The 27,941-nt window shown below is 39.2% G+C and overlaps 1 protein-coding gene across 1 annotated transcript; it reads right to left on the reverse strand.

Moving 5' to 3' along the window:
* Window positions 1–21,549: 21,549 nt before the first annotated feature.
* Window positions 21,550–23,134, reverse strand: MC4R (melanocortin 4 receptor). The gene is made up of 2 exons (XM_021552326.3): window positions 22,908–23,134; window positions 21,550–22,825 (listed from the first exon to the last, which is right to left on the reverse strand). Exon 2 carries the CDS (start codon window positions 22,679–22,681, stop codon window positions 21,686–21,688), a length of 996 nt encoding a protein of 331 aa, XP_021408001.2. The 5' UTR covers window positions 22,682–22,825; window positions 22,908–23,134; the 3' UTR covers window positions 21,550–21,685.
* Window positions 23,135–27,941: the final 4,807 nt, after the last annotated feature.

Raw genomic sequence — 27,941 nt, forward strand, 5'->3', positions numbered from 1 at the left:
GTGCCAGGCTGGGCGGTGAGGGAAGAGAACGGGCGGCCGCTTCCCCCTGCAAGCTCTGCAGTTCAGTTCGTGGCGCGCGGGGACAGACAAAGGCGGCACGGGACTTGGGGGTGAACGGGATGGTTTTATTCAGTGAGCCCCAAGACCCCGGTGGGCGGGGGGGCAAAGGTTTTATACAGAACTCAGGAGGAGGGGTGTAGGAACAGTAACCAATAAGGGAATAGCAGGGGAGGAGTTTAGGGCAGAACTAACATGACAGGGAAGGTTCCAGGGAAAGGGGCAGGGAAAGGGGGGTTGGGGGGGGGGGAAAACAGATATTAAACTAATATTAAATGAAAGAAAAACACACCACCGCATCTCCCTCTTTTCTTTTACAAAAGGAAGGAGAATTTTGTGGTTTAAGCAAATTAATAAAACATGCAAATAATATAAAATCATATGATAACATTGTAAATTACTTAAAGGACATGAAAGACACATTATTGCATTTATAGGGCAGGAAGAGTAGTAACAGCCTAAATCAGACATAAGACTGTACAAAACTTCCTGTTTTGCTGCTCTGAGTAATAATCTAAAACAATGTAAATAATTGAAACTATTGAAATAGAATGAAATAATTGACAGAAATTAAACAAAAAAATTTAATTAGAATTATTAAAATTACAACTATCTAATTTAAATAAAATAATTAAATGGAATTATTGGAATTAAATATAATAAAAGATCAACTAAATATAACTAATAAATTTTTAAAATTCGCAGCAATGCAGCAAGCCTGAAGCGATATACTAGTTATGCGATTCCTGTAGCAATAATGGTTAAAAACACAGCCTTTAAGTCAAAAAATATTAGAAAAGACTGAATTAATTATAATTATAACAAAACAGCTTAATATAAAATCAAATTGTAACATTACATATTATGAAAAAAAAACATAAGTTGAAAGACATTAAAAAATTATAAACTAATTGTGATTATAACATATGAAACATATAAAAACTTCATCTGGAATATATAAAATTGTCCTAAATGAAAGTCCAAATTAAGGGTACAAAGCATAGCAGGATTTGTGACTTCATCTGATTTAGAATTTGCTTCGTTACGGCGTTTGCGATGTTCAGCTTCTTAAATTCTTAAAGCAGAGTCAGCGGATAACGGCGCTTGTCTTAAAGCAGAGTCAGCGGACAACGGCGCTTGTCTTAAAGCAGAGTCAGCGGACAGCGATGTGGTTTGTTCAATTTGAATGTTTGTTTGCGAGGTGGGCATAATATCTTGAGTATTAATTAACTGGGATGGTATTTCTTTCTATAAAATATAACTTAACAAATAGATTATTCAAAAAATAATTAAAAGCAAAAAGAGGAATTCATAGTTAAATAAAAAGGAGTATTGGGTAGGGTACATTAAGGAATAGGATAGGGGAATCAGACAATCACTTAATTAGTGATTGCCATGATTAACAGGGGGTATCGGTAAGGGGTGGACCAGGGCGCCGCCATTTTAGGGGGAAGACAAAATGACGGATCCTCAGTCCCGGGTTTCGGCTCCATTTCCTCGGAAGAAGATCCCTCCCGACCTTCCCCCCGGAGGAAGAGCCAGAAGAAGGATTGGGGAATATCCAACCCCGCCTCCCCACAATAGGGACTAGCCTCGTGCAGGGACGGTGCAGGGCTATTGGGAGAGAAATGGGACTGGCGGGAAACCAGGGGCGGAAAGAAGGGTCAAGGCAGGAAAATGGGTCCCGAGCGGCGTGGCCAGCGCCATCTTGGGAGGGGGTGCCAGATACACTGCACTTGGCCTGAGCAGTGTCCGGCAGGGCACTTGGGGCGGCTCGGCCACAGCAATCCCCAGGGGAGGATAGGAAAGGGTTTTAGGAAAGTCCGAGGGGATGGGGATATATGGAGCTTCACAGAAGCAAAAAGGGGAAATTTATAGGAGGGGGGGGGGGGGCCCAACGCAGCTGGATGTCGGCGCAATGCGTGGGTGTAAAGGGTCTCTTTTAACAACTCTCCTATAGCTAACGTGTCGCCCTCTTAGCTGTTCCCTACTGGTGTCTTTTCTACCCCCTCCGTCCAGCCCAGAATGGGGAGGGGAGGATAGAGAAGACAACTTTTTCGAGGAGAAGAAAAAGCGATCCAATCTAGGTCCCCACAGAAGACTAGGCGAAGAATAGCACTCAGTGCTAGCTTCCCCCAGAAAAGGAAAACCCACCCGCCTGCCAGGGACATGCAAGGCTACAGCCCCAGTCTGGGCGCAGACGGGGGTTAAAACGCAAAAAAAAAAAGTGGCAGACCCAGCCGCCCGTCGGGGCGATCCCCACCCCGTGTAGCCTACCTTACCTTGCAGGCTCGGACGGAGATGGCTTGAATCTTCTCTTCGACTCAATGGAAAAGTCGCGCTAAAAACTGGGGATGTTCCTTTCCGGAAGCCTGGGTGTTCCCGTTAAACCAAGACTCGTCCCTGAAGCCTTGGTTTAGGCCACTATCAGCCTCTGGTGGTCTCACTGCAGATGCTGACCGAGGAACCTCTTCTCGGTAGCCTTTCTTCAGGCTCTCCTGAGCCGCTGCCAAAACCGCCCTCTGTGTCCTCGGGTAAGTCTGCCCGCCAAAAAGCTCTGCAGCCCAGCTGCCCGTGCAGCGCGGCTGCTTCCAGGCGGGAAGATGGCGAGAACAAAGAGGGTCCCGGAGCGTCAGTTTTTCGCTCGGCGCTCAGCTCCTCTTAGCATCAGGCAGAGCTTTTATGGCCGTAGATGTTCCTCTTCCCTCCTTCTTCTTCTGTGAGGCGGGCGCCCCCACGAATTTGCCCGTTTTTTTTACAAGACGAAGGAGGGAACCATCCTCTTGCTACCATATGTTGTGGCGCGGTATGCGCTCCGAGCCGTGCCGTGCTGGGCGGTAAGGGAAGAGAACGGGCGGCCGCTTTCCCCTGCAAGCTCTGCAGTTCAGTTCGTGGCGCGCGGGGACAGACAAAGGCGGCACGGGACTTGGGGGTGAATGGGATGGTTTTATTCAGTGAGCCCCAAGACCCCCTCGGGGGCGGGAGCAGAGGTTTTATACAGAACTCAGGAGGACGGGTGTAGGAACAGTAACCAATAAGGGAATAGCAGGGGAGGAGTTTAGGGCAGAACTAACATGACAGGGAAGGTTCCAGGGAAAGGGGCAGGGAAAGGGGGGTTGGGGGGGGGGGGAAACAGATATTAAACTAATATTAAATGAAAGAAAAACACACCACTGCACCTAAGAACCATATTTGCCCATCTCTGAAATATCTTCAGAGGTGGTGTTTCCACCACCCTGGGCAGCCTGTTCCAATAATTGACAACCCTTTCCATAAATGAATTATTCCTAATATTCAATCTAAATCTCCCCTGGTGCAAGAAGAGGACATTTTCTCTCCTGCTACAGCTTGCTACATGGGAGAAAAGGCTGATCTCCATCTTGCCATACCCTCCTTTTAAATAGTTTTAGAGAGCAATAGAGTCCCCTCAGTCTCCTTTTCTCCAGACTGGTCAACCCCAGCTGCATCAGCTGCTCCTCATCAGACTTGTGCTCCAGACCCTCACCAGCTCTGTTGCCCTTCTCTGGAATCACTCTAGGTCCTCAATGTCCCTCTTGTTGCAAGGGGTCCAAAACTGAACACAGGATTTGAGGGGTGGCCTCACCAGTGCTGAGTACAGGGGGATGGCCACTACCCTGGTGGCCACACAATCAGAAAATACTTACTTTCTGGTTAAAATGAAAAAAAAACATCCAAAACCACAGAGTCATTCTACTCCCATTCTTCATTTCTGGGAAGTTTTACTGTGTACAGAGTTTGCATCCTGAATCTTCTGCTCCTTCATTGAATATGGAATAGCCTCAATTAAATTTTGTTCATTTGAAAACTGAGGAAGCTCAGCCTGTGCTCAGCAGATACATTTCTTGGCTTTCAGACTTCAGCAGACCCTTAGGGTATGAACAGAGTAGAGGACTATATGCTGCTTTCTTTAAGGTACCTGGCCTCTAATACAAAATACCAATATGACAAAAGGTCACATTCTTTTACTTCATACACAGCTCACTGGGAAACAAAGGACATGTAAGAAAGCATTCCAAATATCCTTCAGGTTTAGCAAAGAAGAATGTAGACTTCCATATAGACAAAGCATTAAGTATATCTGAATTCTTACTCCTTCACCAAACCCTCTGACAAAATTTATTTCTGTTTTATCACACAGCCAAAGGCTGGGGCTCTGGCTGACTCTTTTTTTTTTTTTTTTTTTTTAAGAACTTAGCTGCATTTCAAAAGAACAGTTTTAAATTCAGACAAACAGTGGACATTGCAGCACATGCTAGTGACACCTGTCAGGAGCTTTCAGAAGAATTTACTATAGAGGGAGTCTGAGACAAGGTAATGAAGTCAGACTGTCATTTCTAGATACCATCTGCAATGATTTGTCTGCAAATGGGATCAATTACCCTCCAGAGGCACTTTTTCCCTATCTGTTCAAAGAGGGAATAGCAGATGAGTAATTTAGTCTACAGACCTAGCTTTTAAAAGGCTTGGGTTAAGAGAACTGAATTTCCATAGATAATCATCAGCTTTGCACACTGTGCAGCTGCCCTCTGGTTTACTTTTTCATGTTAAAAGATTGTTATAAATAGTCAAGCAGACACCCCAAAAATCAGAACAGCAATCTTCTTCTTTTAATACAAGGTATTGTTACAAACTTTTAGGAGAGATGATTATTATGATAGTGAAAGTTTATTAAAAGATTTGCCTTGATCTCAGTTTTTTACCTAGAAATTTGAGGCAGCTGTGCCCCTGCAGCCCATGGAGGTCCATGGTGGATCAGATATCCACTGCATCTACTGCACAATGCCACCTTGGAGCAGGGGAATGATGTGTAGAGTCCTCCCACTAAGGAGCAAGAAGTAGATACAATGTGTGAGGAACTGACCACAAACCTCATTCCCTCATCCCCCGCACCACTGTGGGGGAGGATATAGAGAAATTGTGAGTAAAGTTAAACCCGGGAAGGAAGCAAAGGTGTGGAGAAGGTGTTTTTAAGATTTTGTATTTGACTGGCAACAAATTATACTCATTTCCCTGGGTCAAGTCTGTTTAGCACATGATGGTGATTGGTGGGTGATCTCTCCTTGCACTTAGCTCAGGAGACTTCCTTTATATTTTCTCTCCCTTGTCTAGCTGAGGAGGGTAGTGATAGAGTGGCTTTGGTGTCCATTCAGGGTCAAACCACCACAATATTAATGAATTTCCCATAGTTTTTTCATCTTTAAAACCTTTCTCCAATATTCTCAGGAGATGATTCAGAGTTTTCTCTTCAAACATCTTTTCCTCTCCCAGCCCCTCCAACCAGACCTCTGCTTAACACCCGTCTTCAATTGTCAGTCACTTTGCTACATGCTGTTCTTTTGTCAAAAATAAATGAAATAATAAGTCTCCTTAGAGTAGAAAGAACTTTTTCATATGGAGAGAAGCTTCAGCAGATGCATGGAGGAAACTTAAACCAGCTGTCCAGAGAGTCTGCAGATTTGAGAACCAGCAGTGAGACTCACTCAAAAGATAACTTACAAAGACTTTTGGAAGTCATACACAGGGAAACTTTGATCAGAGAGGAGGATCAAGATAATAATAAGTAGGATGAACTCTGGGTAGAACGATCTGATGAGATTGCCAGGCAAAAAGCAAAAAGAAAGAAAAAACCCACTAAAAGTGCTTCAATGAAATTCTGAATTTGGATTAGGAAGACTAAATTGTCTTCAACTTAAAATACTCCAAAAACATTTCATATGTCATTACTCCATCTTGATTCCTCCCTTGTGCAAGTAATATGAACAATATCCAGTTCTTCTATTTGTAAATTTTGTTTCAAATATAAAGCGAATACCAAATATCTGCAGCATGCTAATGAACCTGTAGCAAGCTAAAAAAAAATTAATTCGCACCCAAACCAGCATGTCTCAAAAATCCTAATAGTATGTAGGCAGACTTAACCTTTCCTACCTGAATGCAGCAAAAAAGTTTTTGTTGTCATTTGAATGAAATGGCATTTGGGGCTGTATTTAACTTACCTAGAGCTATATCCACTTTCAGGGTACAATTTAAAGATTTTGAATCCTCATTATCACTTTGGTTTAAAGTTCTCAGATTATTCAGTTTGCAATGAGAAAAAATTTTCTTATAAGAGACAATTGTCTAGGACATAAGTTGCTTGTTTTTCCCTAGTATTGCTGCCAAAGGGTTGTTCTGGGTCACATTTCCCTGCAGTTTAGTGGTAGTGCGGACCCTTTATTTTGAAAACTGGAGATCTGAGAGTGTTTTTTGCTACACTTAAGCCAGGCCATGTCACCTCTGCATAGGCAGATGTTTCCACCTCTGCCATGGCCTAGCCTAAGAAGCTACACTTAGAATCATCATTAATTAGCTAGCAAAGCCAGGAGAGTTCATTCAATAGTAACATAACAAAAAGCAGAGAAGGCTTTCTTTTGCAGTATATTTCACTGATACCTTACATGTTATTAATTATTGTACATACTCTAAAACTACCTGTTTTCAACAAATTAATTGTATCCATTAAAAGCAGTATGAAAACAGCCTTAAACGACTGTTACATTTTCACTGTGAGACTTTTGCACAGTCTAAAATACCTCTAAATATTACCTTTATTTACATGTTGTCACAGTAATAAATAAAGCTATTAGAGGAAATGCAATTAATTGCATTTATTTTCCTTAAGTATTGATTTTCCTTCATATAAGAAATATTACAAGAGTAAAAAAACCCCAACAACTACTTTTTTTTCAGTACAGATATACTGATATAAATTAAACCTAATAAAGTCAGCATATTGAAATAGAGCAAGAATTTAACCATAAGGAATCTATGCTTTTTTTGGAAGTGGTTCTAAATTTTATAGCAAAGTCATATAACACAGGATTCCTTTAACAGCAAATGCATTCAAAATGTATCAATTCACCTGTTTGAAATAGGAATATTATTGAAATTCTGTGAAAAGACATTCCAGCTGACCAGAGAGAAGTTGCATTTATGATAAGTAATATTTGTTGGTGCTTCCTAAAGATTCAGATTTGAATTTTGAATCAATATTTAATGTTTTGTTTTTTAATCCCACAGGAAGCTGCTTTGAAAAATATGCCTTTTTTTCATTTTTTATGGCAAACACCTAAAATCCTTTCACTAGAAACTTCAGATAAACCTCAGATGAGGCAGTGAAAGCAGTACATTAATGTACTTACAGACTTTGATAGAGAAAATAATTTTTTTCAACTAAACCCCAAGAATCCATAAAAAGTTAGTCATAAGTGTGAATTTTTTTCCCCACACTTGGGTTTATGTACTTGAAAAGAGACTGTGGTGGGCAGCATTGTGTGAAGAGCTAGCCAGAGCTTTGAAGTGATGCTATCTGCTACCTTTCTTTGTGTGATTCTGCCTTTCTTTATGTGAAGCTCCTGCAAAAAGCTGTCAGTCTCTAAAAGTCATGTTCTTCGTCATACTTTCATAGTGTGGTTTGTCGCAACATCGACCTTTTGGCACAGCTCTGCTGCACAAGGTGCACTAAAGAAAGTGAAAAAATTGGCAACAAAATACCTCCTACTTTTTCCCATACTTGCTCTCACCACCACTTTTCTGTACCTTCCTGCTGTTCCTCTGCACCTTGAAGAAAAGGGAATGAAACCCCTTCTCCCCAGCCAAAACCCCACGCCTCTCTCCATCGCGCCGGAGCTGTAACATGTGCTCTCTAGCTGCTGTTGTTGCTCTTCTGCCAACCATGCCATCCTGCTAAGCATACTCAGCTCATCCCAGGAAAGGAAACTTCTGGTGGGATGAACAGAAATATGGGGAAAAAACTAGAGGAAGAATTGTTGAGGAAAGAATAGTATGCTGTCAATATAGAGTCCAAATTACTGGGGAAGAATCAATCATATGAAGAAAAAGAAATAAAGGGAGGTTAAGGCAGAGGTTTCTGAGAAGTGTTTAGAATCTGATTTTTATGATCATGTAGGAACTTGTGCAAATAGCACCTGGACCTTTGGGGTCTTTCAAGTGGTCACTCTGACATTAACAGGGATAGAAAGAATGATGAGACATCATCAGAGAATAATGCAATTGGGATGAAAACCTTGGTGCAAAGGTTATTCTCATTTTATAGTGCACTTTCTGTATTCCAAATAACTCTGAACAGCAGTGATATTTAAATGTCAGAGGTGAAATCCATACTTCACCAAAGTCAGCTCGGGTTTACTAACCACAAAAAAAAGAGATCAGAACTGAACCAAAGACTTTCACAAGGAGATTTATAATATCTAAATACATATTGATATTTCTCCTTCCACTGTATTGTGTTCTCATCGGCTTCCACAATGCATTGGGATGGAAAGATGAAGCATTCTGATTCTTGTAATTGAAAATAAGAAACCTTCTTGGGGTTTCCCTGCTAAAGTTTTAATCACCCTCCTCCCAAATGCTGCAGAGATTTCTGAAAGACAGAGAGGGAGTGGTGAGAAAGAGATATCTTTTAGAGAAATTATTTTAATTTCCTGGGAAATTGCTGCAATAGCATATGACATATCAAAGAAATCCAGCTTCCACTGTTTCAGTACTAATAACAACTACTTTATATATATACATATATATATGTATATACCCTTTCACCAAATTATCTCGGTATTACTTACTCTAGAAATAGTCTTTGAGATGGCAATTGTCTATCATGCTTTTGTAAAGCACTGTAAAGCACTGTATGGCATCCAAAATGGTTGCAGGATTTAGGAGCTAATGTAACACATATTTCCTTTTTAAATGAAATTAAATTAAAAAAAAACCTCTAAATATATATGCAGAGAAGTTAATCTAGTATTTTGTTTTACAAACAAGAAAATAGTGCACACAAGGAGTGCTAAATCACTTGAAAGATGTCATCATAATGTTGTGAGATCATTTAACCAATCTGATGTGTCACTAGGAAAGTTTCGCAGAACACTCACTCTCAGGGTTGAGCAGGGATGGAGAGTTTGTATTGAACAGAAACAAACTCCCATATGCTTGAAAATTGTTGAAGACTTCAATATCTCAAAACAGATGAGCACAGATTTAAATTGACAATGATTTTGGGACAATCTGAGATTCATGCAATATACTTAAAATACTGCAGACTTGTTCTAGTCAACAGCACAATCCTATTGGGCTATTGCAGCAAGAGTTCTAAATTGCACTGATCTTATAGCCAAAAATCTAAGAAATAAAGGAACTGCTTGGGAATGGAAATGCATTTCTTTCTTTTGCCCTTCTGGCTTGTTTAAGATTCCTGTAATTTTCACCTTGGAGAATGTAACTAAAATGCACATAAGGTCTCAACCCTGGCATGCTGCAGATATGTTAGCAAAAAAAAAAAAACCATGGGTGCTAATGACAACCAAGTGAATTAACCAGTAAAGGCAGTGCAAAGGAAACCCTAAAAAAATTAGGTCCTATATCCTGAATCAAGTTGCATTGTAATCTTTCTTTTAAAATTGATTTTGAGAGCAGATTTCAGCAAAGTACATTTGTTAGTATAATTAGAAATCAGGATCTCATTAGAAGCAAATATTAAACTATCTGTATATAGAAAAGTGAATGCTTTTTCTGCTTATTTCTAATGTTCTATTGTCTGTGCCTATCAAAGTTAGCACCTGCTAAATATCAGTACTTTTGTAACAGGAAACTCTTAGGTAAATTTGTCTAAATTGAATCTCTGATTCTAGCCCAAGAGATTACAGTCATGTTCCCCATACTGTCTTAATTGTTCGACTTATTTAGGTATCAGTCCTTTCAGAAGTTGAAATCCTTACCAATTTCAGACTATTTATTCTTAAGATTCACCTTGGAACTAAATTTTCTCTGCGTTTCCTTTATAGAGCAACAATAAGTGGAAGTTCAGAAGCTCATCTTATGCTATTTGGACTGGTAATGTTAAAGCATTATGTGACCTCTGGAGCACAGAAATAGCCTATAAGCATGACTGAAAAGTCTTTCAGGAGCCAATAAACGTCCCCAGTTTCACAGACAAATGCTCTGTGTATTATACTTCACAGGACATGAAGCTGTGAAAATTATTCATCACCTGGATCTTGAAAATGCATTTCCTTTCAGTCATTTAGAGATCCCAGCTAAGACTGCCAAAAGGAGCATATTTTGAAGAGGGACTGCGCAGTCTCTTGCAGGATTGCTATAAAGCCAGACTATTCCTCAAGCTATGCAAAGGCTGTGAGAAAACAACTTCACACATTTTCTCTCTTAAACTTATTTTGAAAATCAGTTCCTTTGTTTAAAAATGTTGCTGGCTCTCATTATTTCATTTGAATTGCAGAGATATAACTGAAAAAGGAATTGACCGTTGCCCTGAACTGCAAACTCATTAAACTAATACTGAACCTGTGGCATTCAAAACAGTATCCAGCTTCCTCATTCACCAAGGGTTATGCTTTAGAAATTTTCTCTTTTGAGTCAGGATGTGCAGGAAGAGAATACAGTCTTTGCAGTGTTACCTACTGAAGACGTGGCTACCTTTCCTTTTCTGGCAGATGTAGAACTTGGAGAGGGCAACACAAGTCAAAGGATGAAAGAATCTGGAGATCTCAACCAAGAATCTATGCATGTCAGCCAAAAGATATGCTGCTTTGTAATGAATTCTTTTAGAAATTCTGCTTTTTGATATGACCAGAGTGAACTTCTTCACCTAGCACAGAATATAGTAATGCTTCTTTCCTCTGGCTTACTGCCTCTTGGGAATTAAAACATTTAACTGCATGACAAAAATTTACCATCTCAATGCACACATGTGACAGATAGGATTGATTTGGGGTTTCTTATTTGGGGTTTCTTCTTTGTTTGATTGTTTTGTTTTGTCCAGTTTGTTTTTTCTCTTAGTAGGTACAATGGTTGTACAGTTAGATGGAGGGATTTGTAAGTTCTACTTCTGTGCTAAGAAGTTTTATAGGTCTGAGGTCAAAAAAGCAGCTTCTGCTCCTGTTTGCCAGGCACTGAGCTTGCTTCCCTGGACACTCTTCAGTAACCAGAGCTATTTTACATTCAGCTCTCCTGAGGATGCATCCTATGCTGCAGTTGACATCTAGCATTAAAACATTTGACATTTCTAAATTACTTCTAACCCCTGAACTGCTGTTACTCACATTAGTGCCCCAGAACAGCCATTTTGAAAAAGTGAGAGTGAAACATAGATAAATTAATTATAAAGTAAGATTAATCAGGTAGAAAGATTTTTTACTCGATATTTCAAGAACCTCAAGGTAGAGTTACCTGGCCTACAAATTGTTTCCCTCTCAGATGTTTCTGCCCTTCTAATTAGAAGTCTCCAGGATATTTAAAGCATTTTAAGAATCTGAACTAATAAAAAGGAAAAAATTATTAAAAAAAAAAAGAGGCAAAACCACAGAATCTTCATTCTGCAGCCCCAACATATAATATGGAAAAAGAGTGCCTGTATTTTGAAATATATGCCAAGATATGCCAAGTTTTACCTCCTTCATATATCACCTTCAAGTGTTCCTTCATGAAATTATATCAAAAAATGGCCTCTACAACAAATACTATTATAAGCCAAGAGGTCACAGCTTATTGTACATCTAGCAGTTTACTTTGAGCATAAATTGATGTCAGATTTCTAGAAGCAATATTATTCTGATGAGTTGGGTTTAGTTTGTTTTTTACCTAAATCACATCCAATCTTTTAGAGGCTGGTCCTTTGTTAAAACAAAGCAATTGCATCACAAGAAGATGTTAGATGTCATAAAACTAGAAAATGAATGGAAGAGCACATAAAATGTTTTTTCTTGCCCCCGTTGTCCTCATTAGGAAATTAATGTTTACAGCTGAGAGTTCCTTGCTGTCAGTGAAGGCACTGAAACAGAAAAAGGGATGCCAAACAGACATCATAACTTTTGGCTGCATTTTGAATTCTTTCATTAGGCAGCAGATACAATGAATCAGGAAGTTTCACTGATATTATTTAGGGGAATGAAGATAAGAATATATGATTACTACAATATTCAGGTTAAGAAACTAAATCTCAGAAGGAAAGAAATATAGCCCAAGAAGAACTCAGAGCTCCTCTGACTTAAATAAGGACTTAATGTATTAGTAGTAAATTACATTTTTCCACATGAAAATTTTTTCATTATTTCTTAAAGCAACACAGGAAGATAAGAAAGGTTGTGAATGTATTTTACCTCTTCTTTCTATATCCTGCAGGAAAACTAAGGCCTTATGAAGACACATTTACACATTGTCTCATAAGGCAATGGCTGGCTAACCTGCTGTATCTACAATGTGTAGGGGGGGAAGGTTGTACCTCAGGACACAAATTCAAAATTCTACTTTTCTTTGTTTACTCAGATACACAAAGAATTGCTCATCTACCCGAGCAGCTCTTTGGAATTTCCTGAGCTCAGAACATCCCTCTAAATGACAGTTAAAAATTATATTTTTCAGAATAAATTAAAGTTTTCCATTAAGCACCTACGCCTTTATCTCTTGAGTGTCCTAATATTTGAATAGCAATCACAAGATTGAAGCAAAAGATGGATGATGTTAGGTGAACCTTCTATGTTTGAGATGCAGCTCCATGATTGATGAAGAATCAAAAACAATTGTAATTATTTCTGTGACAGGTTATATGCTGGCAGTATTAAAATACAGAAATCTGAAGTGATAGCTCTTCCCAAAGTATCTCTGTGGTTTCAAATTAAAATGCCCAGTGATAATACAGATAGTGTCACTTACTGCTTTAACATTTCTAGCAAATAAAAAACTACTACTTTCACAGTTAGTAACTATTTATTTGAAGTGAAAGTTTATTTGGAGTAGAAGTCAGCTTGAGAGAGGACATATGTATGTTATCCCAGTTAGAAAGGAGACAAATCAGAGACAGAGAATCATGGTTTGGGTTGAAAGGGACCTTTAAAACCGTGTAGTCCCAGTCCCTCTGTCATTGGGTGGGACACCTTCCAAGGTTGTTCAGAGCTCTATCCAGTTTGGCCTTGAACACTTCCAGAAATGTGGCATCCACAACTTCTTGGGGCAAACTCTTTCAGTGTTTCACCACTCTCTTAATAAAGCATTTCCTTGTAATATCTAGCCTAAACCTACTTCCTTTTTGTTCAAAGCCATCGCTCCTTGTCTTGGTAAAAAATCCCTTTCCACCTTTTTGGAGGTTCTCTTCAGGTACCAGAAGGCCAGAATGAAGTCACACCAAAGGCTTCACTTTCCAGGCTGAGCAAACCAAATTCTCTTGGCCTTTCCTCACATGAGAGGAGCTCCATCCTTCCAATTATCTTGATGGCATCCTCTGGACTTGCTCCAGTAGGTCCATGTCCTTGCTGTGCTGGGGATCTCAGAGCTGGTGGGATGCAGCACTGCAGATGGGGTCTCACCAGAGCAGAGTAGAGGGGTAGAATCACCTGCTGCCCATGCTGCTTTTGATGCAGCCCAGGATTCCATTAGCTTTTCATCAGAAAATCTAATTTGGCTCATTAAAAATAAAATAGCATCATCCTACACTCTGCCTCAAAAAGCCTCTTTCTATCTAAATTTCACTTAACAAGACAGCACCTTATTCACTTCATTGATTTTACTCCCACAGACAAATCAAAAAATTAAAATTATTTGAAGGGAGAAATGAACTCTTCATCCCATTAGTGTCCAAGGTAGTATTTTTCAGTATTTACATACAGCCAAATTATGTGATGTGAAGCATCATGAACATTTTGCTTCTATGCAGACCATCATAACATTTCTTTCAGCGCTAAAACAGTTGAGATCAAAAGAATCTTCAAAGCTGGGAATGGGTCAGATAGTGCCCTGTTTATAATTCTGTGTTTGATAACTAGGGCACTGCATGTGGCAGAAGTGACTGAGGTTTCACAAAGTACCACAATATTTGAATATTCAAAAGAGATTTGAGCATTCAGGATATTTGCATACACAAAGGGTCTTAACTTTGTGGCATCCAAAATGAGAGAGATTTAGTTCTCTATGGCTGCTATTCAGAAGTAGGTAAGGCCTTCTAAAATCTTAGGTAATATCTAATATTAATATCTAATACATGTATTTTATGATATGTACAGGGTGTATAAAGTTCATACTCCTTTCATTTTAGCACGGTTCTTATTACTGACAAAGCTGTTACCAGGATAGTAGTTCTGAAGTTGGTACAAAAATATATGTGAAACATGGCCCCTTAAAAGGCATGAAACTATCTTTAAAAAATAACCTGAACTAGTTTGCTCAGATTTTACCTCTGAGTTTTTACCAATGCCCCATTCTCCTTAGCCAGACAAGTCCTATCCCTTGCTTTCAGGCAAAAAAACAGCTGGGGTCACCTGGTTCCTCTAAGGCAATGAGAAACATGGAATTTCCTGAAGGAATGCTTAACATATATGGATTCTCCATGTTGGGGCCAGAACAGAATTTACAGTCCAAATCAATAGTTTAATCTCCCTTGAAATGCCCAAATGTTGGGTATTGCGTTCCTGATATGACAGCAGATTTTCAAGTCTGAATGAAGTTTAAAAAAAACAAAAATGGGTCATCTTCAGCTGACTCCTCAGAAGATTGACTATCTCAGTCCTTTGCCTTGGGCAGCTATTTGGTGATGAATAGTCCAAACTGAGTGGTACTGGTGTACACTGGTACTGTACACAAATAAGGAGAATTTCTACCAGCAATACCTTTAATATTGCATAGAATAGCATCCTATTTGACCTGGAGACAGTTCTTACAGAGAAACACAGTCCTTGTCTTAGAGGGGTAATTAGGTTTGTCTGTATTATTCTGAGCACTGTATTTCCTTGGGTGAAGTTGAAGATAATAACAATAGAAAAGCAACTACATTGACGTCATCTCCCCAGCAAAAACTTTAGGATAATAAGTGAAGATTTGTTTTTATCCAACCTACATTATTTGCATTTGTCTTCATGCACAGACAGGATTTTTTCCAGTCTTACTGTGGTTGCTTGTGTATTCAGATAATTTGAAGCATCAGTCGTAGTGTATGGTGTGCACTGTAAGATGACTTTCAATGCCTATTGTAAAAACCCTCGAGTCAACCAGAACTTGGCAGGTTAGTGCACAGACAGTTAAATCTCCGGAGAGATATCTGCATAGTTCCTATTTTCCAGAAAGCTTTCAGACTCAATTGGAAAGGCTAAAATAGGAGAGTATGAAAAGTGATTACCTCAATGGTAGCAATTTAATGTTTTAATTTTTTTTTTTTAATTCAGACATCTTTTGTTTCTCTCAGCAGAAAAAAAAAGTTTGACCTTTTTCATCAATCAGCTTTCAGGCTGTACTGAATACAGCTTTAGAAACCTCACTGAGTGTTTTTTATTATGTACTTGAAGGATGTTTGTTGAACTCTTTATGACCTGACCTTGCATGAGTAGAAATCTCAGAATTTTACAGAATGTTATAGCAAGAGAAGATATTTGTATAGCAAATATTATGTTCATAACATGTTTTAATTCCTCTGCACTCCAAAATGGTTGCTGCAGATTATTGCAGGAATGAAATGTTTTGTTTATGCTCTGCTGGTAGTGGTACCAAATGTATTTGGACTTCTGTTTCTTTAGTCATCCACTGCCTTTTACAAAAACTAAAGCTCTAGTAAGCTATTGCATGTTTATTTCAAATATGTTTAAGTACAGCAAATTGCACACCCACATGATTTTCAGTTTTCTTTTGGCCACCTGGAAAACTATGTGAATGACTTTTCATCAGTGTGGCACAACAGAAGCAAAATTTACGTTGGAGCTCCTCTGGGCCTCATCTGCCAGTCCTGCAGGGCTGTGTCCAGAGGGATGGGCCAGGGACAGAGCCTGGTGGTACAAGTCTGGCTGCCATTTCCACATAAAGGACGAGCATCTGTTAGGAAAGGTGGATAGTTTTGAGGATGGAGATAATAGAATTAAGATAGGGTTCAACAGTACAATGTTCAAAGACATTCATTGAGAAGATTTCAAAACTCTACTGTGTCAGCTCTTCAGAAGGAAAGAGCTCCAGAAGGGAGCATTTGTGCCAATTAGTTAATCTCAGGGGGGAAAGTGGCAGAGAGGGGCTGGTGAGGGCTGGCTGCAGCCCCCCATTCTCCATCCCCCTGCACTGACTGTTCCAGGGGGAGGTGGAGAAGTTGGAAGTGAAGGAGTGAGGTTGTAGGTGAGAAGGACTGAGGAAGAATGGTGTAATTTTATTGTTTGTATTTTTTTCCCACTAGCTGAATAACTAAGGAAATATTTAATTTTTCATATATTAAGTTTGTTTTTCCCAAATCAAGTCTGTTTCGCCTGTGACTGTAATTAGTAAATGATAATCCTGTTTTCATCCAGACCCATGAGATTTCTTATTCCTTCCTGTTCTTCCTGTTTTCTGCCCTCATCCCACTCATGGGGCATGAGCAAGCAAATGGGTGAGGTATTGCTGTTGAGCAAAGTCAGCCCCACCGTACAGGCAGGGTATGACTTGGAAAAATCTGATGGCAGTATGGAAATACACAAATCCAGAAATAGACCAAGCATGAAGGCTAATAACTGAAACAAATTAACAATATTTGCAAGGAGAAAAACCAGTAACAGCAGAACAGATTAATACTTTTACATTAAAAACTTGAAGGGGTGATTTGAAAATTTCTTTGTAAATGCACAAAGTGAGCAAAAAAATGGAAAAACATCCAGGAAAAGAGAACCATTGGGGGAAAAAGGGAAAAAGGACAAGAAGGGTCAATTCATAACCTAGCTTTTATGACAATGAGCATCTGTAGTAGTAGTCAAGGGCTCCTATGACACATGAAGTATTTTTTTTTTTTTTTTTTGTGAGAGAAGTATTTTATCCAAAAGGAAAACTTTATGATACTTGAGCTATGATGAAAGGGATCAGAATATTAACTTGAATTCTAAGGCAATTTCTGGATGAACAATGAAGATTTCATGCCCAAGGGTACATTTTTGTAGAGTTCCTTCCAGTGGGATTGGGACTGCAATTCTTATGCAAGCCTATAAGCAATACAGTGTGTTAAAAATAACATCAAAGTTCTTCACCAGAATTAGGTTTGAGGATGAAGGAGGCCCCAATAAACACACTGTATAACAAGATCAGTTTAAGAGCAAAAGAGTAATTTTATGATTACATCAATAACATGTGCACTACACATCTCTTAAAGGCATAACTGAAGGCATTGCTGCATTTTTAATAATGTGACTCTATTAAAGCATTTATCCTTGCTTCCAGATAATATCATATTTCAGATGTAAAAGACATTTTGGGTCATCATTCAAAATCTGCTGTACTGAGACTAACTACATCCTCTAAGTGCTTTTCGAAGTCTTTTGCTTTGTTCTAAAACTGCTTCGAAGCTAAAGAAAAGTCCTTCTTGAAGAAGATAGACATTTCCTTCAAAAACTTTTTGTGTAAAATTTAAGTTGTTAGGAAAATGTGGAGAACACTACCATCAATGTCTAGCTCAGGAAAAGGCTTGCTGCAGAAGAACATGCCATTGCTGCTGTATTGGGTTTGCATAAACTGCTTCTGTAGAAGCTGCCAGAAACTTCTTCCAGGTCTGGCAGAGCCAATGCCAGCTGCCTCCAGGACAGATCTGCTGCTGTCCAAGGCTGAGCTAGTTAAAAATGATGGCAACTCCTCTGAGATAACATATTCAAGAAGAAGAAAAGTTACTGTCGGATCTAATTGTGGCCAGAGAAGACAGAAGTGAGAACATGTGTGATGAACAGCTCTGCAAACACCAAGGTCAGTGGAGAAGGAGGAGCAGGAGGTGCTCCAGGCACTGGATCTCAGATTTCCTTACAGCCCATGGAGGTCCATGGGAGTGCAAAGATCCACCTGCAGCCCATGGGAGAGACCCACACCAGAGCAGGGGGATGCCCAAAAGAGGGCTCTGAACCTGTGGGAAACCCATGCTGGAGCAGGCTCCTGCTGGGACCTGCAGATCTGTGGAGAGGAGCCCACACTGGAGCAGGTCTCTTGGTAGCACTTGTGGTCCCTTGGGGGACCCATGCTGGAGCAGGATGTGCCTGAAGGACTTCTCCCTGTGGAATAGTGACCCACGCTGGAGCAGTTTGTGAAGAACTGTTGCCCGTGGGACGGACTCACATTGGAGAAGTTCATGGAGAGCTGCCTCCTGTGGGAGGGACCCCACAGTGCAGCAGGGGAAGGACTCCTCTCCTTGAGAAGTGGAAGGAACAATGTGTGATGAACTTACCATAAACCCCATTCCCTGTCTCCCTGTGGCACTGGGAGGAGGAGGTAGAGCTGGGAGGGAGTGAGAAAGGGAGGGGTGGAGGGAAGAAGTTTTTAAGGTTATATTTTACTTGTCATTATCCTGCTCTGACTTTGATTGTAACAAATTCAATTAATATCTCTAATTTGAGTCTGTTTTGTTCATGAACAGATCATTCATGAGTGATCTCTCCTGGTTCTTAACTCATGAATCCTTAATTATATTTTTTCTCCCCTGTCCAGCTGCAGAGGAGAATGAGAGAGCAGTTTTGGTGGGTGCCTGGCATCCAGCCAGGGTCAGCCCACTACAGTTACCTAACATGACCAAAATGCTAAGTGCTAAAGCAATTACAGTCCTAGTAATTTAAATAAAGAAATCACATTTTCCTGGAGTATTTTCAAATAGAAGAACAAAGCTCCAGAAAATTGACTGTGGAAAATAATCCTCCACTCCTCCCAATCTCCAATAAACTAGATTAATTAATTTATCTTTTGCAAGAATAATTCCTATGGTTCTGGCAAACTGATTCAGCTACTCAGAAGAAACAGACTATTTTGGAATAGGAAAATAATCTATGTAGCAGATGTGCCAACAATTTCAATGAATTGCACTCTCCAAAATGATACCATGAAATGAAAAAATCATCTTTAATTAGAAACTCCATTTAAAAATATCTATGTACATATACTGTTATGAAATAAAGACAGAAGTGCTGCTAAACAGTCTCAGAGCTGCTAAAGCTCTGGAATAAGATAGTTTAAAAATTATATTTATAAATGAAATTTAGAGCCTAATGGTGTCACAACTGTCTTGACTAGTCATAGTCCAAATAAGCATAAAAGAGATACACACTGGGTTTTTTTTAAATACAGCCTCTTCAGAATTCAGAAGTATCTGCTCCTTGTACATATGAAGGGGAGAAATAGAGACTTTCAAGGTAATGTTCAGAGCACCTAAGGTAGTATTTTGCTCTTTGGTCACTTTCATTGGGGCCCTCTCTGCAGCTATGGACTACAAAAGGAAAAGCTGAAGCCCCCAGTGTCATAATTTACAGTCCTAAAACAGCTATAGAAAATGAGGCAAAGCAAAGATCAAGTAGGATTTATGCCTTGTTTAAACTGGCATCCATATTTTCTTTCATTACAACCAGAGTATTTTTGTATTGTGTCTTGTGGGAGAAGGAAAGGCCTTTAGCAAAGCTCACTGGATTTTTGGATAGAATATTAATTTAAATGCATTTTTTCTTTCTCTGCTTGGGCTTTAATTCTCCTCCTTTGGCATTTTTTATTCTATATCGAGTGGAACCAGGTATTATTGAAATATTTACAGTTTCTTCCAGAATAAAATAGTAGAATTAATGTAGTAGATATAATTCAATACCCTTCACACTACGACTGATGTGGAAATATCATTTGTTAAAGCTGAGAAATATCAATAGTGGTGTTGCAAGCAGCAAGGTCCATGGATTGGCCCAAGCACAAGAGTAGGTTGTAGGAGACCTGATGTTGGTGCTGTTGGTCTACCAAGGGACTTCAATGCACAAAGGCAAATGATTTTCTTGCTCTTCCTATAAATAGTTAAAGTTAAAAACACTAAGACTCACCCTAAGTCTTTCATGCACTTTAACAGAGGGGCAAATGTTGTAGTTCTGCGATATCCTGAAAAGTTATCCACGATGAAATATCAGCTTCTGTCTGGAGAATCTGAGATAGCAATCATTGCTCTCTTTGAATAGCTTTTCATTTTATGTTTTAATTTGATGAAAAAAATAGCAGCTGAAGAGAACAATCTGTTTACAAGAAAATAAATAGGATTGGCCATCCCGTATTTCATTCATTCACTGTTCATCTTGGCAAAAAGCAAGCATTCAGCATTAAAACCTGAGTTGTTTTTTACTTTTAATTTTGAGCTCTTAAATCAGAACTCTCCAGATCCTCTACAAGTTTCACTGTGTTTTATACTTTCTGGAAATAGATAAATTACTCTTTTTTCTCCTTATATAGAAGCTGATATCATCAAAATATCAAGATACTAAATTACATCTTCACGGAATCTTGTGTAGTCACATTTATGCTTTAAACACCTCCAAAAGGACTAATACCAGGAACCCGAGGTCCTTAAAACAACCTGTGAAGAGCATGGAATTTTAGGGTGAAACTGAGAACACATCAAGTAGATGCCTGCAAAGGTGAATTGAATTCAAGCAGCTGCCAGATGCTGAGCGTGTGTAACCAGACTCATCAGCAGGCACTCATTCCATGTGACAGCACTGCCCCTCCAAAGCCCATATGTTCCACAGTATGGGCTGAGGTGCCCAGACCAAATTAACACTTGCCTTGACTCCTGTGTAAAGATCCTGGCAGTGGATCCCATCTGCTACCATTGCACTTCACAACAGAGGGCAGTTTGTTTTCAACAAGGATGCATTTCCATCTGGAGCACAGAGTCCTTATTCTCCACAGCACCTCAGAAAAATGACTGAATGTTCCAATTGAACTTCCCTCTCTATTTCACCAGGTAAATCTCTCAGTGAATATTTGCACTGCTGCTGGCACTGTCAAAGTTAATATTGTACCTGTTTCATGGCCGAATGGAGGGAGCTAGTCTGCCTGGATGCCAGTCTAGTAGATATATCCAGGACTATTTGATGCTCCAGGGAGCAATTTAAATTTTGCAAAAAGGTACTCTCAGACATACAGCAATCATCTTGGAAAAAAACCCAGCCCAAAGCCCAAGCATTCAACTGGCTGTGTAGCAAGTGTTTGAAAATTCTTCTTGTGGGCAGGGAAAGTAAGAAAGAAAAAGTAGAATTTCTGCTGTGAAGCAAAACAAGAAGAGTTCAAAATGTATAAATAGAACTTGTTGCTTTCACTAGCCTTTCTGAAAAATCTGCTTTCTAATTCCAGAGAACCTTTAATCTACTAATGTAGAAGCACATGCTCTATTATTAACTGAGTATAATGTAGTGGATAGCTATAATTACTTCAACAGAATAAGAAACAGTATTAGCCAGTATGTACTATAAGTCAGGCAAGATATTTATTTTGTCAGCAGTTGGAATATATAGCTGCTCATGTTTGTTGCTATTTTATATTCATCATTACATTTATTTGCTTATTTACAAACTGGTATGAAGTGCTACTGATCTTTCCAGCCAAATAAATTACAAACTATAGACATCATGAATATTATACAGAAATATGAATTCCACATGAATGGAACACAAGAATCGGCGGGGGGGGTGGGGGGGTGGGGGGGGGAACACAGAAACAGATGGTCACTCTTAAAGATTTAAACCAAATTCTGCTGAGAAAGAAGATCCGAAGGCTAGGAAATCTATGCTGCCAGTTGTGTACACAGTAACTTATCCATCCATTCAGTTTAGTATTTGCCAGGGAAATCACAAAACCCTCTCAGGCTACAACAGCATATAATCTCCTTGAATGTTTTCCTAAGCTCCTGACTACGGAATGCATAGATAAGTGGATCAATGATGGAATTGCACATGATGAGGATGAGGTAGAAATTAAAGTGGGACATGAAGCACACACAGTAAGGGTTGTAGGGGCAGGAGATGTAGAAAATCAGGTGTAGGAAAAATGGAGCCCAGCACACAACAAAAACTCCAATCAGGATAGTGAGAGTGATGGCCCCTTTCATGTTGGCCCCTTGACGAACAGGGCCAGTCCCTGGAAGAACAGCAATCTTTTTTATGTGCATACGAGCCATCATAAACATGTGGACATAGAGGGATGCCATGAGAATGAGCATAGTGAAGAACATGCTGATTAGGCAGATGATGACAACACTGCTGTCAGAGTAAATGATGAACAAAATGCCTGAGACTGTGCAAGCAGCCCAGATGCATGTGATGATAACCCCTACACGCTTCACTGTCATGATATTATGGTACTGGAGGGCATAAAAGATAGTAAAGTACCTGTCCACTGCTATTGAGAGAAGACTGCAAATTGATGCAAGCAAGGAACTGCAAATGACTGAGTCGATGACATTATCAATGTTTATGGTAAAGCTCTGTGCATCTGTGTCTGTGTTGTTTAGCAGGGTGATGACAATGGTTTCTGATCCATTAGATACACTCACTAGCATGTCAGCCACTGCCAAGCTACAGATGAAGAAGTACATGGGAGAATGGAGGTTCTTGTTCTTGGCTATCGCCACAATGACCAAGATGTTCTCCAGCAAGCTGATGATGCCCAGAGTCACAAACACTTCAGGGGACACAAAAAGTTGCTCATAGCAGCCTCCTGAGGAGTGGCCCTTCACAGTGCGTTCACTAGCTCCTCCGTGCAGTCTGTAGCTGTGGTTCCAGAAATGGAGAGGCTGGAGTGTCCCACGATGCTGGGTGAAATTCATCTTATGGAGATGTCTTTCGGCTTCCCGCTTTTAAAACTTCTGTTCCTTTTGCATTCCTTTGAAAACCTTCTTTGGCTTTTCAGCTTGGAAAAGAAAAAAAGAAGCTAGGACCGAGGCAGGCAGCAGTTCAGAACACTTCGACTACTGTGAAAAAATAAGATTTCAGACTCAGAAGAACTGGTTTACACCCTTACAGACAGAGTTTCTGAATAGTCATTGCATTTACCTTGGTGATCTATGTCACAGAGTCCCAACAGTCTCTATGTTTTAATCAGATTCTCCCATGGTTAGTTCCTCTTTAGTTCACTGGAATGCTGCAAGGCTTTTTTGGTGCTTTCCATTAAAGAGATGCGACCATAAAATGCCCAAATGACTGCTGCGGAGCAGGAACTATTGTCAAACTGTAAGCACCACTCTCACTGTCAGGCAGTGCATGCTGGCTGCCTGTTTCACCGTGTGTGGAAGAGAAAAATATTCAGGGCACTCTCCGCCTCTGCTTTTCTTTCCAGCCAATGGGACTCAGGACTGCAGAAAGTGGAGGGGCTGCTGATTCTGAGCCTCTGTGAAACATCACACGGCACGGCACAGCGGGTTCAGATGCAGCACGAGTTACCAGTAGCTACAGGAAAGCAGACAAGCTACCAGAGATTTGCTTCTCTTCTTTAGCTTCACAGAATAATATTTCAGTACTGATTTTCAATTAGCAAAACTTTCAGAACTGTACTAGCAATCTTACAGAAGTCTTTCAGCTAAAGTGATAAATTTTATTTTTCAGATTCAGATTTGTTCTTGCTCCTTCTGTGGCACAAACTTGTTCTGCTTTGTATGTGCAGCAAAATATGAACAGGAAAGGGAAGAAAAATAATATATATTTCCTCATGGTTCTCTCTCCTTGGTCCCATTTGCCTTGCTATTTTTCTATGCCTTAGCTGTCCATTTCCAAGATGTGTGGCAAGGTTGCATTATACTCTCTAATAAGATTATTATCATTTTTAATGTATGGAGGCAAGATAAAGACCAAAACCACCATGACTCAAAGTCACAAATGACATAATAAACTGTCCTAAATAAAGTCATTTTTTCCAGGTAATAGACTTCTTAGTAATCTTATTGAGAAGAAAAAGATAATGGAGTTGATTGCAGAAGCCCTGTCATCATCAAGAATTAAGATATTGGGCAGAAAAAGAAATCTCAGTATTTAGAACAGTTGAAGGAAATCTGCAGGAGACAAAGTTGGAACCTGTAAGAAATAGAGCTCATACAGTGGCAATGACACAAAAGCATCAATAAATCTCCTAGAAGTCCACATGGCCCAGGAGCCCTAGAAGCACAGGGATATCCCTGGACTTACTGGGCATGAGCTGAAAGTCTGCTTGTGTGCAGTGTGTTAGGAAAAACCCTTGAGAATAAAGAAGAAAAGAATGCCAAAGTAACATGAAGAGACAGGACAAAAGTTGTTTTGCTGTTACATCTTCAAGCATTGCAACTGAGGTTTGAAAAAGAAATATGCTAAGCAAAGCCTAAAACACAAATGGATTTTAAATGCCATAGGAATTTCTGTCACCATATCTGAGAGTAATATTTGCGATTGAATTGTTTGAAAGAGCATTTCCAGTTGACTACCAGTCAGGTTTTGGAGGAGTCTGCACCTAATGCAAAAGTCTATTTTCTATAATGTCTCAAAATATTTTCATCTTCAGTGTGTTAGCTGGTTGAAAAGTGAACCACCTAATAAAGAGGTACAGGATGACAGAATGCATGTAGAAGCACAACTATCTGTATTTAACATCTCAACATCAGGTTGAAGTGTGATTTTACTTTCACGTTTGTATTGCTGCAGACCTATGGTTATGAAGACCTATATTGGAAGAAAAGCCTCAATCAATTTTTTTCTGGCCCCTTCTTCAGCTAGGTTGCTTCATAAAGCTGAAACATAAAGTACCATGACCAACAAAATAACTTGTGGCACAGGAAATCCCACATTTATCAGTTTGGATTACATAATTTATGAGCAGAATGCTTGAAATTAAATAGTTTGCTCCTGAAAATGTGACATTTGCTTTACTGTCAAGACATAATGCAAGCAAGAACTCAAGAGGATTTTTTATTTAGTTACTGATCCTCAGGCAGTATCACTGTTAGTGATACGGTATTCACTAATTCCTGATACAGACAGCTAATGCACACCTAACCATTAAAGAAAAGAACTATAAAAAATATATATAAAGACTGATGTGGGAGAACAGCATCTCCTCATAACCTTCTTTTCTACACTTGAATCTAGAAATGTGTAATCTTCAAGTTATCCCAGGAGAGTAGCCACTCAACATCCCTTCTTTCACAATATTCTCCATGCTGGAAATGCCCACAATTCAGGGATCTCTCTCTTCACCTACTTAGGTGGACTTAGATCAGGTTAGCCTGTCAAGAATAGAGAGAAGCTTCCTCCAAGGAGTACTGCCCCACTTGTTCCAATTATCTGTCAGTCTATTCCCCTCCTGGTTCCTCATTTTCTCTGCACATTATCTCCAATCTTATCACTATATATGTTTTCATTTGCTCTCTCCACCCAGAAGCTATCCAGGTGATTCCTTGTCTGATTTTTCACTGAATGTGTCATAAAAATGTAATATTGATTATAAAAATGGAAAGAAAAGCCTACTTTTCTCCCCACCCACAATCATCACTCCCCTCCAAATTTCTGCTTATGCTTTGTATTCTTGGGGCCCAATTGTTTTGGTGCTTTCCACTCATATTTGTGGAATGAGGTTTTATAAGCAGCAGACTTAAGGTAGCTTAGCAACTTAGTCGAAGCACTGAAGAGATGATGCATCATCAGCCTGATCTAACTAAAAGGCAAAACAAATTATATGAGCACTTCTTTAAAATGAGAGAAGATGTATGTGCATCTAATTTCTTCCATGGAAAAAGATGGATGCATGTCTCAGGCTCCCATTTAATAAGAAATAAACCACATAATGCTAAAATTGTTCAAAGTATCCTAGCTCCCTCATGACTGAAGACATGTTAATATTTCAATTATCTATTTCAAAGATGAAAGGAATATTGTCTAACAGATATTGCCTAAATTATTTCTTAAATTTTAAAAACTAATGCTGTGACAATATTTTTTCGATAGTAATGGCCTGCAAGCTTCTCAGCACCTTGGAATACCAACCATGGTTGCAGAAAACTAGAAACTGATTACAGTGATATACTAATATAAGCTCCAGCTCTTAAGAGAAATAAGCCATCAACAAAGATTTGAGCAGAGCCTCCCCTTTTAATATAACTCCCCCATGTTCTATGCTCTGTTTGGAGATACGCTTTGACACCCTCTTTCCAGACAGGGTTACAGCCATCTCCACCTCACAATATTTTCGAAAGATTAATTATCTTCTGGCAGTTGAATTTGAAAATCAGAACAAAGCATTCACTGAAATCAATGAGCAGTCCCAAAAGTGATACAAGAAGACAGGCAGAGACATGAGCAGGCTGTACATGTCCACTGTGGGAGAAAAAGAAAAACAGAGGGAGTCCACCCAGGCCCTTTCCTACTCAAATGCACAATGTGTGAGATCCCGTTGAATCCCATGGCCACATTACTCAAGCACAGTGATAATATTTAGCACCTCAGCATCTGTAAGAGTGGTTGTGGGAAGCTGGGTAGAAGGGGTAACCAAAGAAACAGATTATTAACATTTAATTAGTCCCTTGGCTTTGTGTGACTATGCTGGTACTGTCCAAAGGGTGATGCTGCATTTACATGAACAAGCATAGTTCATGGAGGACTTTGATTACATGTCCTCAGATCCAGTTTTTCTGTGCATTCAAAAACTCAAGTCTATAATTGTAGTAAAAACTGCAGTATATTTTAGCATGCTGATTTTGAAATTAAAAAAAAAAAGAAAAAGAGCCAGGTAATTAAACTTTGGAAGTTTCTATGAGATTTTAGTGTGCATCATCTCTCTATGTAGCAGTGGCAAATTCCACCTAGCACTCAAGATACTCACCAAAATTATGAAAATAATGCAGTGTACTTCTACCTCCTATCCACAGATGTCTTTGGAAGAAGCATTTCTTTGATTCTTTCTAGTTCAGTAAATTAGCCTCTGAACAATATGGGTACGCTTGTTTGCTCACATTTTTGGACCAGTAGTTTTTTTCTGGTCTCACAACATCAAATCTCTGTTCTTTAGTCTGTCCACCATTTACCCACCAGCTTACTACAATCTGAAAATCTCTAGGTGATGCAGTCTCTATTAATATCCCTGTTAGGAATGGAATAATTAAAAAAAACCCCAAATATTCTCCATTGCTTCCCAGTGTTCAGGATTTTGATCACTGTATTTTGGGACTATATGCAAATAAAAAATGTTGGTCAGTGGGAAACTGGTCTAATATCTTTTCACCTGGCATTTTATTATGATTACCTCATAATATTTATCTTTTAAAGTGAAAGGAATTTTTAAATCAAGGGACTTCGGTGTCGAGAGCAGGAGTCTTTGTAGCTTGCCTCTTTTCCTCATGTCTTTTAGTTAAAAGAAAAGGAGAAACACTTAATCAGTCTGGAGACTAAAAGCACATAAATGTTGATTTTTCTGCCTTATGATACATTTGTGATTACTTGAAAATGAATAGAAATTGAATGCTTTCCATTAAAATGGCATGAGAAGCACAGAGGCTTTAAACACTAACCTGTTTACATCTGATCTCATTGCTATTTTAGGTGACCAGCATTGTGATAATGGATACTATTAAGTTGCAGTCAATGCAGCAATGACATCCCTGTAGTTTTTTCTCCCTCATCCCATCTTTCACAAATAATCAATTTTCTTTTCCTTGCTTGTAGATTTAGGTGCTTGCTGTTCAGACTCATCTGAAGTACTTAGTCCAAGGGACTCCACAATCTCCTCGGTGTTACTATCCCTCTCTAAAAATCTCTCAAAAAAACATACAGCAGCATCTGGGTTTAAGTACAAAATAAATATTTCCATCAATCCAGCTCATCAAACCAAAAAACAATAACACTGATTTATATATATATATATAAATAAGCAACTATTTAAATTATTTATGATTTTTAAAAATAAGCTGTTAATCTGGTCATTTCCTTTCTTCATGACCTTTGAACATACATATAGTGGAAGTAATACTGCTAATACTCTTCTCCACTTCCTATATGCACCTGACAGGGCCATTTTCAGCACTACCATTCTTTGTCTCACTTTAGATCATGAGATAATTTTATATGACGAAG

This window comes from Lonchura striata, chromosome 1 (genome assembly GCF_046129695.1).
Source record: "Lonchura striata isolate bLonStr1 chromosome 1, bLonStr1.mat, whole genome shotgun sequence".
Taxonomy (NCBI): Eukaryota; Metazoa; Chordata; class Aves; order Passeriformes; family Estrildidae; genus Lonchura; species Lonchura striata.